General features: G+C 40.3%; 1 protein-coding gene and 1 long non-coding RNA gene across 6 annotated transcripts in view; one reads left to right on the forward strand and one right to left on the reverse strand.

Annotated features, from left to right (window-relative positions):
• LOC139754461 (uncharacterized) overlaps window positions 1-12,635 on the forward strand; it is a 130,945-nt gene that overhangs the window by 40,771 nt on the left and 77,539 nt on the right. The gene's annotated exons all lie outside the window — the stretch shown is intronic.
• LOC139754568 (uncharacterized) overlaps window positions 1-12,635 on the reverse strand; it is a 52,787-nt gene that overhangs the window by 32,092 nt on the left and 8,060 nt on the right. For all 5 annotated transcript variants that reach the window (XM_071671942.1, XM_071671939.1, XM_071671943.1 and 2 more), the window contains exon 2: window positions 7,613-7,814. In XM_071671942.1, the coding sequence (XP_071528043.1) occupies window positions 7,613-7,814 (202 nt within the window). The remainder of the gene's footprint in view (window positions 1-7,612; window positions 7,815-12,635) is intronic.

Below are 12,635 nucleotides of genomic sequence, written 5' to 3' on the forward strand. Positions count from 1 at the left end.
TTCAATTCCCAAAGCACAGATTTAAAGATCATTGTTGTGTTCTGTTAAAGGTAAATCATACGAAATAAAAAGATATTCTGCTGGGTTTAATTCTGTTGTTTTAATGTCTTATGGTTTATGACAATGGTTTAAAAAATCATATGCAAGGCAAATATAAAGACTTACTCTTGATTCAAATGCTCTAATAGAATTAGCGAGTTTATCGTCTTCTACCCAATTAGCTTATGAACGTCGTAATATTAATTATCTCCTTTCGTAATTAGGGCCCCTGGTTCGCTCTGCATTCATAGCCATTCATTTACCGTCGATGCATTGTGAATATAAACATTTTGTTTCGTATCATAATAACTTTGTTTTCGTAAAGTAACATATTTCTCTTACTTTCTCTCTCCATGATTATATCTTGTACGTTAGCTTGATGATCAGAATAAAGTTTCTGATCTGATCTACTTTGATATGTTGATTACTACTTTTGTATTCCAATACCTTATTTATTATAGTTCTTGCTATGAAAGTTTGATAAATCACTTTGTTTGTCATTGTGCAGTATGCATCATGTATATATGTTTGCACGTATTATATATGTATATGTATATATGCAAGTAGTATGCATGTATGAAAGGATGTGTGCGTATATGTATGTATGTATGTATATGTATGTTGTCGAGTTTGAGAGTATGCAGTCGGTGTTAAACATGTTCATTCAGAGTTGGATCTTATTTCGTTACTCTTAGTAATGCTGGTAAGATTGTGGAGGGATTAGTGTTGCTAAGGATGTGTCTGCTTCGTGAATATATATATATATATATATATATATTGCGCAACGGGTAAAATTCAGAAGGCTATGAAGTGCAGGTCATAGTCATTTGGGGAGAATATATGACACACGAAGAGGAAAGAGTCGTAAGTAATGAAGGATCTAATTAGGGATCTGAATTCTATATATTACTGCTACGGTTCTAATCTCTTTGTACTCCGTTGTTTATGGAGCGAATCTTTCCACCAGCTGTATGTGGCTGTTCCAGTAATTCAACCGTTGTTCTTATTCTGTTCACGTAACGACGATAAACGACGCGTTAGCCCTCGTTAATTAGCGCAAACAGACTCAACAATACTAAAGGAAAAAGTAATATATATATATATATATATATATATATATATATATATATATATATATATATTGCATTTATAGTACTTAGTAAAGGCATACATAAATATAACTCTACCGAACGAACACTTTGGAGAAAAAATATCGAAACATTTATATGAATATCTAAAATCTGTAAATTGACGCGGTAAAGAAACATGAGTAGCAAGAAAGTGACGACAGCGACATAAATAACACAGTGGCGAGGGAGCGAACCAGAGCCACAGGTGCTAGAGTTCGCGCTCACCCTCGACAGTATAATTCCCTCAACTGACCTGAAGGAGCCGGGGCTTGACAGCGGGACCGTGATTTATGATCAATATATCTTCATAATAATTTTATATTACGTTATGCCTTGGTAGCCACGGACGGTCGTGTCGCAGTAGCGGCCACGCACGTTTCGCTCGGTGTGCGAAGATAAATTAGGCTACAATCTCATTCTGTGCGGGGTATCATTATCATATCGGTTCATATGGTCGCTTCGGAACGGTTCGAGACGCCGCGCGCGATCGAGAAGGTCCTTTATGAACGGCTTCAAAATAAAAGGCTTTTAGATGTCGTGTGTGTGTGTTCTGTGACTGAGACACTCAGACGTGTGGTTGGTTCGATAGTTATTTTACATTCATTCATCCTTTTAGTAATAGGACCGCGTTATACGACACTCCGAAGAGGCATTACAAACTTGATTATGTTTTAAGAGATCTCTAAGCCCCGATCTATACCAGCGACCTGGTCAAGTGTTCAGTGGGTTACAAATGTTGCTTATCCGGTAATAAGAATCATTCTAGATGCCTTGTCTGGGTTACTTGTGTCCTCCTGGTCCACGAATTCGAGTCATTATCATTCTCTTATTCCAAAGGAGATCTATATTAGGTGGGTTATCACACACACATATATATATATATATATATGGAATGGAGTGGTGAGTAAACACAGGTGGGAACTTTTGTGATTTACTGCTTTAACGTTTCGGCTTACTCGAAAGCCTCCTTCACAGTAAAATGCAAAATAATAAAGCTATGTATCCGCAGAAAATTCCTCACCTCGATGGACGCCGCACGGCGCTCACCCCGTCCCTGGATCTGTTCCCTTACATTTCCTCGCTGCCATTCTCGCAGCCGCTGTATCCTGTCGTGCGAAACCATCGCGGTTATCGCCCACTTCTTCTTTCCATATGTCAGCTGCTTCAAAGACTTTTCTCAACCATTTACTCAATCCTATATGTATCCTATCAGCTCCTTAACTAAACCTTGGTAGGTTTCCATTCTTGTGTACGTGGACGACAAGCGTATGTCATACATCAGCTCTTATACTCACAGATCCTCTTAGCCATACCTCGCCATGTATAACCCACAGTGAAACGAATTTTATAGTTAAACGGTGCAAATCAAGAACTCGTGAAGATGTGGAAATGAAAATAACCTCTTCGCTAACGAGTTCCACAAGTGTCAGCGGACGAATTTGACCCACCTGTGTGTAAACTATGACTCAATTAGACCACGTATACTGCCTGCAGTCAGCAACTTTCACACTCGTATGACGTACGTAAAGTTATCGATATAATTTTCTTTAATTTCTTCGCTTCATATACTGATTTTAGTCTTACTGGGAATGGAATATAGCTTGTATGAGAGTCGTAAGGAAGCTTAATCGTCACAATTAAGTGGTAATTTCAGACTTATGATTGATCTTTTATAATACAATATAAGGATCAGAAATTGTGTACCTCTGATACAATTTTGACATGTCATTCAAACCTGGGGTAATCGGAGATACATAATTGATGAATGGAAATTGGTGGTTTGTGTGAGAATAGGAGTGAGCAATGAATTCACAAATGATACCAGAAAATGTTTTTTTATTTTCGTTCTCAATATATCGTATATGTGGGATACAATAATGATAGAGTAACTAGCTATTTCTATAACCGATAACTGTGTTTCTATAGCCTGGTTAATGAAGTAGTAGTAGTAGCAGTGACTAAAGTCAATCTTTACTCTGTGGAATCACTCGTGAGATCATCCCGATACATCCCGATATAATCTTGTACTGCCGATGGACGCCGGATTCTGCTCTCTATTACCGATGACGACTACATGACATATCCATGCCAGACTTCGGTCGACCCCTTTGAAAGAGGCTGGGAGGAGGGAGGGGAAAGCGGAAAAAAAAGGGGAAAGGGGAGGAAAAAAAACTTTAAAGTCATTTGTGCTTTTACGTCGATCGAGAAACGCTCCCCAGGACACCATCTCGTCTTCCCGTATCCCCTCCTAGGGATAACACGCAAAAGAGTCCATTGCACCAAGGGTTCTTCAACCCTCGCGCTCCCCAATGGTGTCGCCAGCAGCATGGCCAACTCGAGGGGCCTGGCACAGGTGTAGGTGATGAGGCGCCTCCCTTCCCCGATAGGTTTCTGGGGGTGAGCCCAAGTGTGTTGAATCATGACCATAATGATACACCACTCCCTGGGTCAACTGCAGTATGCAAATTAGAATTCTTCCTTTTCATCTTCTTCACATATTAACTTTTCATCGTTACATTGAGGATATATCGTCTGACTGACGATACGGATGTTCTGGTTCTTTTAGGATATTCTATTGGTAATTCTTTATATATATATCAGTCGAATTCAACTGTTTTATATACTGATGTGTGGGTGTCCTTTCATAACAGTTGAATAGAATGAACAATTATGGAATGAATGAGTCATTAAAACCTGAAAATATTTGTTTCGTATTTATTTACGACCAATTCATTGCATTTCAAGTTTCTCTTTAGAAAATCTTGTGTAATTAATCTTCATAACATCTGCTAAAGAAACACACACACACACACACACACACACTGGAGCAATCACTTCCGTTAGCGTGGTTTAATCTAATCTAGTTCAAATCTTTGAGAATTCTATCCAGAAACTGGCATCTTAAAGACTGACACGCTAAAGAAAAGGAAAGGCAAGGTGTGTGGAAGGAGGGAGTTAACATTCCTGACCGTGACTCATTCACTAGCCGCCCAGGGTCGAGGGCATCGGTTCGAATCCTGGTTGTGGCAATCGGTCCACATTCAACCCACCTGTTCATCCACCCTTAGGGGTTGGTCGATAAAATGGGTACTTGACTTAGGCTACGGTGTGTGTATATATATATATATATATATATATATATATATATATATATATATATATATAAAATATTCCTATGAGTCCACGGGGAATTACCAAATGGCGTCCTAGTTTCGTCTTTGATGTATATCAACTGACTTAAATTTCTTGTCTCTCCCCTGATGATGTGATTATTACACGAAAGTGCACTTGGGAACTTATCGTGTTCATTTTTCCCGTGGACTAGTAGGAATATCTTGATCACTCGCAAAATTGTGTTCCTTTCCAATATATATATATATATATATATATATATATATATATATATATATATATATATATATATATATATATATATTACAGAGGTATAAGTTTGAGTATTCCTGGGAAATTATACGGGAAGATATTGATTGAGAGGGTGAAGGCATGTACAGAGCATCAGATTGGGGAAGAGCAGTGTGGTTTCAGAAGTGGTAAAGGATGTGTGGATCAAGTGTTAGCTTTGAAGAATGTATGTGAGAAATACTTAGAAAAGCAAATGGATTTCTAGGCAGCTTTTATGGATCTGGAGAAGGCATATGATAAGAGTTGATAGAGATGCTCTGTGGAAGGTATTAAGAATATATGGTGTGGGAGGCAAGTTGTTAGAAGCGGTGAAAAGTTTTTATCGAGGATATAAGATATGTGTACGGGTAGGAAGAGAGGAAAGTGATTGGTTCTCAGTGAATGTTGATTTGCGGCAGGGGTGCGTGATGTCTCCATGGTTGCTTAATTTGTTAATGGATGGGTTTGTTAGGGAGGTGAATCCAAGAGTTTTGGAAAGAGGGGCAAGTATGCAGTCTGTTGTGGATGAGAGAGCTTAGGAAGTGAGTCACTTGTTGTTCGCTGATGATATCGCGCTGGTGGCTGATTCGGGTGAGAAACTGCAAAAGCTGGTGACTGAGTTTGATAAAGTGTGTGGAAGAAGAAAGCCGAGAGTAAATGTGAATAAGAGGAAGGTTATCAGGTACAATAGGGTTGAGGGACAAGTCAATTGGGAGGTATGTTTGAATGGAGAAAAACTGGAGGAAGTGAAGTGTTTTAGATATCTGGGAGTGGATTTGGTAGCGGATGGGACCATGGAAGCGGAAGTGAATCATAGGGTGGGGGAGGGGCAAAAGTTCTGGGAGCATTGAAAAATGTATGGAAGTCGAGAACGTTATCCTCGAAAGCAAAAATGGGTATGTTTGGAGGAATAGTGGTTCCAACAATGTTATATGGTTGCGAGGCGTGGGCTATAGATAGTTGTGCGGAGGAGGGTGGATGTGCTGGAAATGAGATGTTTGAGGACAATATGTGGTGAGGTGGTTTGATCGAGTAAGTAATGAAAGGGTAAGAGTGATGTGTGGCAATAAAAAAGAGTGTGGTTGAGAGAAGAGGATGAAATGGTTTGGTCACATGTAGAGAATGAGTGAGGAAAGATTGACAGAGGATATATGTGTCAGAGGTGGAGAGAACTAGAGAAGTGGGAGACCAAATTGGAGGTGGAAAGATGGAGTGAAAAGGCTTTTGCGTGATCAGGGCCTGAACATGGAGGGTGAAAGGCGTGCAAGGAATAGAATGAATTGGAACGATGTGGTATACCGGGGTCGACGTGCTGTCAATAGATTGAACCAGGGCATGTAAAGTGTCTGGGGTAAACCATGGAAAGTTTTGAGGGGCGTGGATGTGGAAAGGGAGCTGTGGTTTCAGTGCATTATACATGACAGCTAGAGACTGAGTGTGAACGAATGTGGCCTTTGTTGTCTTTTCCTAGCGGTACCTCGCGCACATGCGGGGGAGCGGGTTGTCATTTCATGTGTGGCGGGGTGGCGACGTGAATGAATAAGGGCAGACAGTATGAATATGTACATGTGTATGTATGCGCCACCTCGCAAACACGGGAGACAGCAACAAAGTATAATAGAATATATATATATATATATATATATATATATATATATATATATATATATATATATATATATAATATATATATATATATATATATATATATATATAAAATGGCATCTACACACGTATACTTATGTAAATTTGTATATTCAAATATATACTCTACATATCTTCATTCATGTCTTTCCACATATAATTTACATACGCACATTCATATCTGATCATACATCCGGATAATGTACGTTCACACTTGTACAAACTGCTATTCACTTTTACCTGTGTATTCACACATTTACATTCATATTCATAAATATACGAAGGGGCGCCTATATTTACGCGCATGATCAAATATGTACACACGTACAAACATGCTTACTTGTATACATTTACACACATACTTATGCGAGGTGAAGCGCACATCATAAACACGAGTGCCAGAAAGAGCCCATGCCTTTGCTGTAGAGGAGGGGGCGTTGGGACTGGTGAGGTAGAGGCCGCTTGCCCACAGAAGAAACGACTGTGTACATGTGGCAAGATTCAGAGTGAAAGCCGTGTCTTGGAAGAGGGACCCATATCGCTGCACTATGTGCCAACATTTCCACATCTAAACATTGGAAAACTTGATCATAAGAAGGGCCGACTATGAAGCTGTGTGTAGTGGCGTCCATTCCATACTTGTATGTTTAAGTATGAATGAAGTTATGTAGTACTTCTCCACGTATCATGTGTATGGATTGCAGTTTCCTAGGTTGCGTATTGTTAGTGTCGTTGTGATTAAGTTGTCGTTTTATTGATGCAGAGGTTTTATGAATCGTGTTACTGTGTTATCTGTGTATGTGTTTACTTAATTGTATTATATTTTTTGTTCTATTGTTCAGGATTTTAGTCATGGGCCATGATATATATTTTGTTTATAGTCATAAAGCAACTGTTTTGTGGTCAACAGAACATCTATTTATCTATATATAGCTACATACATACCTACGACCTACATACGCATACACACAATGTTAAACAAAATATAGGGCTCATCACACAAACACAAAAACACACACACTCGTCTACATATATTAGAAATGACATGAAGCACATTTGTATAAACATGTATGTATGAATGAACAGACCTAAAGTATACAAAATGTATTTACATAACATACAAATGTCTAAGAATAATTATAGAAGATTAATGGTAAAATCGAACTCGGGGAAGTATATAAACAAGGGGAGAAGAGAGGGAGGGAGGGGGGGGGGAAAGAACCAATAAATATGGATGACGAAAAAGAGAGAGAGAGAGAGAGAGAGAGAGAGAGAGAGAGAGGCGCAGGCAAAAAGCTAAAAGTACAGACACAACAGAAGCCAAACACGCAAGGGAGAGAGAGAGAGAGTATCAGGGAAGGGAGTGGGTCAATCACACGGCGGCACATTACACTCACAGTTCCTGCAGCTGCTCCTGGTGGATCTTCCTCTCGGCGGTCAGCTGAGTGCTGATCCTATGTACCGTGACCATCAGTGCTACGCTGACCCCCATCAGCGCCAGCAGGGTCAGCCATGAGAACCACGAGGTGCCCTTCCCTTTTCCTCCTCCTCCACCTCCTCCTCCTCCTCCTCCTCCGCCACCACCACCTCCTCCAGCGGCTGCAGGAGATTAGAGGAATCTGTTACTCTCTCTCCTGCTGGTGAGCTGAGAGATGTACATGTGGTTACAAAATACAGAAATGAAATGCTAGTATTACAGTAAGGAGACATAACATGTGTGTTGCAGATACGAACAATATTGTTGCTCCTCCTGAAATTTGGCGACTTCGATATATATATATATATATATATATAAAACATATATATATATATATATATATATGAAACATTCATTTCCCGCGTTAGCAAGGTAGCATTAAGAACAGAGGATTGAGCCTTAGAGGAGGTATCCTCACTTGGCCCCCTTCCCTGTTCTTTCTTTTGGAAAATTAAAAACGAGAGGGGAGGATTTCCAGCCTCCTGCTCCCTCCCCTTTTAGTCGCCTTCTACGATACTCGGGAATACGTGGGAAGTATTCTTTCTCCCCTATCCCCAGGGGTTATATCTCACCATTATCGGAAAAGGATATGTTTGTATCTTTTTGTTCTGTGGTATTGTCTTACTCGCACCTGAATTTTTTCTCGAGTTTGAACTTCCTATAGACATATAAACATCACGAAACTTGAGCCAGAATGCCTTAGAATCAAACTTTATTTGACAGATAAAGCCAATACCAAAATGTAATAGAAAAAAGGACTTGGGTGTATACTTCTATCTTTCTTTGTTAAAAAAAATGAGAGGAACATAGAGACACGTGGATTACTCCATATGTTCGTATCTGGGACAGATAGAAGAAATGAAAGCTCTACGTGTGGACTTGGCCCCCACAAAAGTCCTCATCCCCACAAATATACTCATCCCTCACAAAAATACTCTGTAACAACAAAACTCGCCAGCATTCACGAAAACATCTAATAAATTTCGCATCATCTCTGAGGGGTTTGACAGAGGGGAAAATTGGAAAAAGTACATACATAAAACACTAGACCGGTTAATAGAATGATCCCTGAGGATAGGCAGGAAACATTACTACTGCCTCATCCATCTCCTTATACCACGTAGGCGAAAAAGTTGAGGAGGCAGCAGTGGGCACTGAACCCCCTCGCCCTCCCTTATCACCACTTTCTAAAAGTAGAGATTATGGTACAAAGTCAGGATTGTGTTATCATCTTATCCTCCTCGAAGGTTTAGCTCCTTACGTTACCTCGTTGAGGTGTGAGAGGCGAACAGGAGTAAGAAAAAAAAGTAGTAAGAAGAAAAGGAATTAGATACGAGACTTCAAAGAATGCCTCAGATCGTGATAAGATAGACGTGTGTAAGAAGCGAGTCGGGGGGAGAGGAGGAGGGAGAGGATGGTAAGGTGGGGAGATAAACGGCAGGTGATAAACGTGTTTGGGAGGAATTCAAGTCTACCACGATATCCGGAGGTGATAAGGTGCAGCCAAAGCTTATCAGAAAAGGAGAGGAGGATGTGGTGTGAGAGATGTAAGGGGGACTAGGAAGGTGTGTGTGTGTGTGTGTGTGTGTGTGTGTGTGTGTGTTTGGGTCCGAGACAGCCCAAGTTTCGATCGCTAGTGACCTTGGCATAAATCCATGAGGTGAACCAGTTTGACAGCAAAACATATATATATATATATATATATATATATATATATATATATATATACATATATATATATATATATATATATATATATAAGAAAAACCTTCACGGTGCCATGGGCGATGCGTGTATTAGTCGCTGTCCTTGTGAGTACTGATCTGTTCAACAACGGATTTCTTCTCTTAAAACCAGGTCACTTTTTCCGTAAGACTAATACAACATTTTTGCTGATATCATTGAAATATGAAGACATGAAAACTGTAATGTCATCGTCACTGATGGTTATGAATGGTTATAACAACGCGATTACTTCAGTGGAACCTAAAATTACAGGAAAAGACTAAAAGACCTGGAACTGGCCACAGCTTATCATTTTTCATCGTAATCTCCACCACAATCTTCATGTTTCCCCAAGGCGTAAAAAAAAGCATTGACAAATTGAACATTTGTTGGACCGAGGGAAAGTGACATTTGGGAAGTTTATCAAACAGAGCCTGTGTCGTGAGATTACGGGTGCAGTTCCCTGATGAAAGGCAAAAACAATATAAAAAACAAAGTTGGAATTTTATTCATCCAGAGCAGGGATGAGAATGAGGGAACATTTCTCTGTATAATAACGACGAGAACTTGCAAAAAAGAAAAAGCAGGAGGGATAACAAGCAACGCTCACCGTTGATGAAATATGTATTGTCGAGTTATGAATGAGGTGAAAAGACTGAATTCCAGCAAACTCATGCCAGCAACCTACGTGTTGATGAGACAAAGTAAAGACAAACACAAGGGGACAAAGGAATGACACTGGATAGCTAGTGAAGTGCTGGCTCACTGCGCCACCATCACTAACTCTCCCCGTACCCAGGCAGGCAGTACCGGTAATGTATATATAAACCTACCTAGTCGCTGGCTACCTACCACCAAAAGACAGACAGACAGACAGAGGATGAATGGTGAGCGGAAGAAATGGGAAGCAAAGAGTTTTCCAAACCAACCAACACACATGTAATTAAATACTCACACACACTCTACACACACATGCACGCACCAAAATACACACACACACACACACACAGATACACACGCACACGCACCATATTTTTTTCAATTGGGTGATGTATGCAAACGCTATACCTCCACATATACAAGACACACGGCCATACTGTTCATATAGCACTTGTGTATACACCACGTTATCTAATTTTCATCAGTACTATATGAAGGTTAATCTGCTATGCCATAAGTCACGACTGTCCTCATTATTGACATTGTCTTAGGTTGACAAGTTCTATCACATGGTCTCCTTAGCCATATTAGTTTCATAGTCAATTTTACATTCTTTATTCTATCTTATTTCAATCCTTTTAAGCGAACGTTGTATGACACGGGTCTCCGTGGTGTAGTGGTTAGCGTTACTGACCATGAGTCAGCGTAGGCCAGTTCGGAGTCGAAACCGCCGGGGTTCGAGTCTTGGGCGTGGCATTTGGCGTACATCCAACCCATGTGTTCATCCTCCCTCCCGGGCTGGTCGTTAAATGGGTATCTGGATTAAGCTTGGGGTGGGGTAGGGTGTGGGTATATAAATATATATATATATATATATATATATATATATATAAAGGTGAAGAAATCGGGCAACACGAGTGTACATCTCTCTCTCCATATTACACAAATAGCGATCGCTTATCACCACACCTCAACCTTAAATCAACTACGTTTTCTTTTCCACTTATTCCTCTTGTGTACATTTCTTTCTCGACCGTATCCCGCACTATATATCCATCCTACTCGCGTTACATGACCGGCTCGAAGACCTCTCGTCTCGTTCCCATTTCTTTAGAACCAGCTCTCCTGTCGTGAGAGAGAGAGAGAGAGAGAGAGAGACCACAGGCTCTCTCATCTATTTAGGGTCGCGAACCGAAATAAAGGGAATGTTCAGCAATGTTGTGATTCTTGGCTTTGGATATATCATCGTTGCCATCATTGGGAGCGAGACACTTGACTGTACTACTAGTACTTCAGGTATGTTGGAATATTCTCACTGAGCCACCTAGTAACATTAAGGTGCAGGTAATCTCCTAGGAATTCAAAGCAACACTGAAACTGATGCGAACACACAACACAGGGATGTTGTTTCCTGTGAGGCGGGATGGCGCGCCGGGAATGGACTGAAGGCAATCATGTATGAATTACATACATATATGTCTGTGTATGTATATGTGTATACGTTAATACGTATGTGCATGTACGTGTCTGGACGTTTATGTATCTATATGTGCATACGAATGGATGGGTCGTTCTTCATCTGTTTCCTGGCGCCATCTAGCTGACGTGAGAAACGCCGATCAAGTATATATATATATATATATATATATATATATATATATATATATATATATATATATATAAAGTAATAATTATGAAGTCAGATCGTTACATGTTTGACGATGTATGGAATGCAGAGAGTTAAATAAACACTAATGTCTTGCGAGATAATGTGGTGTTTACCCTCACACACACACACACACACACAGCCAAAGCAGAGAAGGTGGAAGCGGATATAAACTCGGCATAAAGACCGCATAGAAGGAAACATTTTCTATGGAAACATAAATTGAGAAAATGGGGCCCGGTAGACAAGACGTAGGGATAATCAGAGAGCAGAACTAACTAGGCGAGATGAAACGCGGATACAGGGACGGAAGGAAGGAAGGAAGGAAGGAAGGGAGGGAGGACATACGTAACAAACTACTTACTCTTCTTTGAGGAAGTGAACTCCGTGTTAGACTACAGGGAGGAAGGATGGCTGGCAGGGGAGTGTAGCCGCACGCCTAAATGGTAGGAAATATGCTGCAGGAATGTGTGTGTGTGGGTGTGGGAGGGAGGGAGGGACGTCTGAGTTGACATTGCACCTGACCTGTTTACAAAACATGCCGTCGAGAGAATGGTACAGGAGACATAATGCCAACTGGCAGAAATCAGATTTGCATCCATGGATAAGAAAATATTTACCTTAGCTATTCCAAGCATTTGAACTGATCAAAATGAGAATACGCTTTTCGAATCTGGTTAACGTGAAATGAACTAATAAATAATCAGGTCCAGAGGAGGGCGATAAAGATGTCAACCTCACACAAAAGAAAGCTAAGCAACAGAGTGAAAAGAGTGAAAATCATAAGTTTGGTTATCGTAATTTCGGTTGCCATGGAAGGAGAAAAGGCAGAGGGATGACTTCATCACGACCTCCCCCAGGTGATCAGTTCCTTAAAGGACGTTAAAGATGA

Source organism: Panulirus ornatus, chromosome 17 (genome assembly GCF_036320965.1).
Source record: "Panulirus ornatus isolate Po-2019 chromosome 17, ASM3632096v1, whole genome shotgun sequence".
In the NCBI taxonomy this organism is placed as follows: Eukaryota; Metazoa; Arthropoda; class Malacostraca; order Decapoda; family Palinuridae; genus Panulirus; species Panulirus ornatus.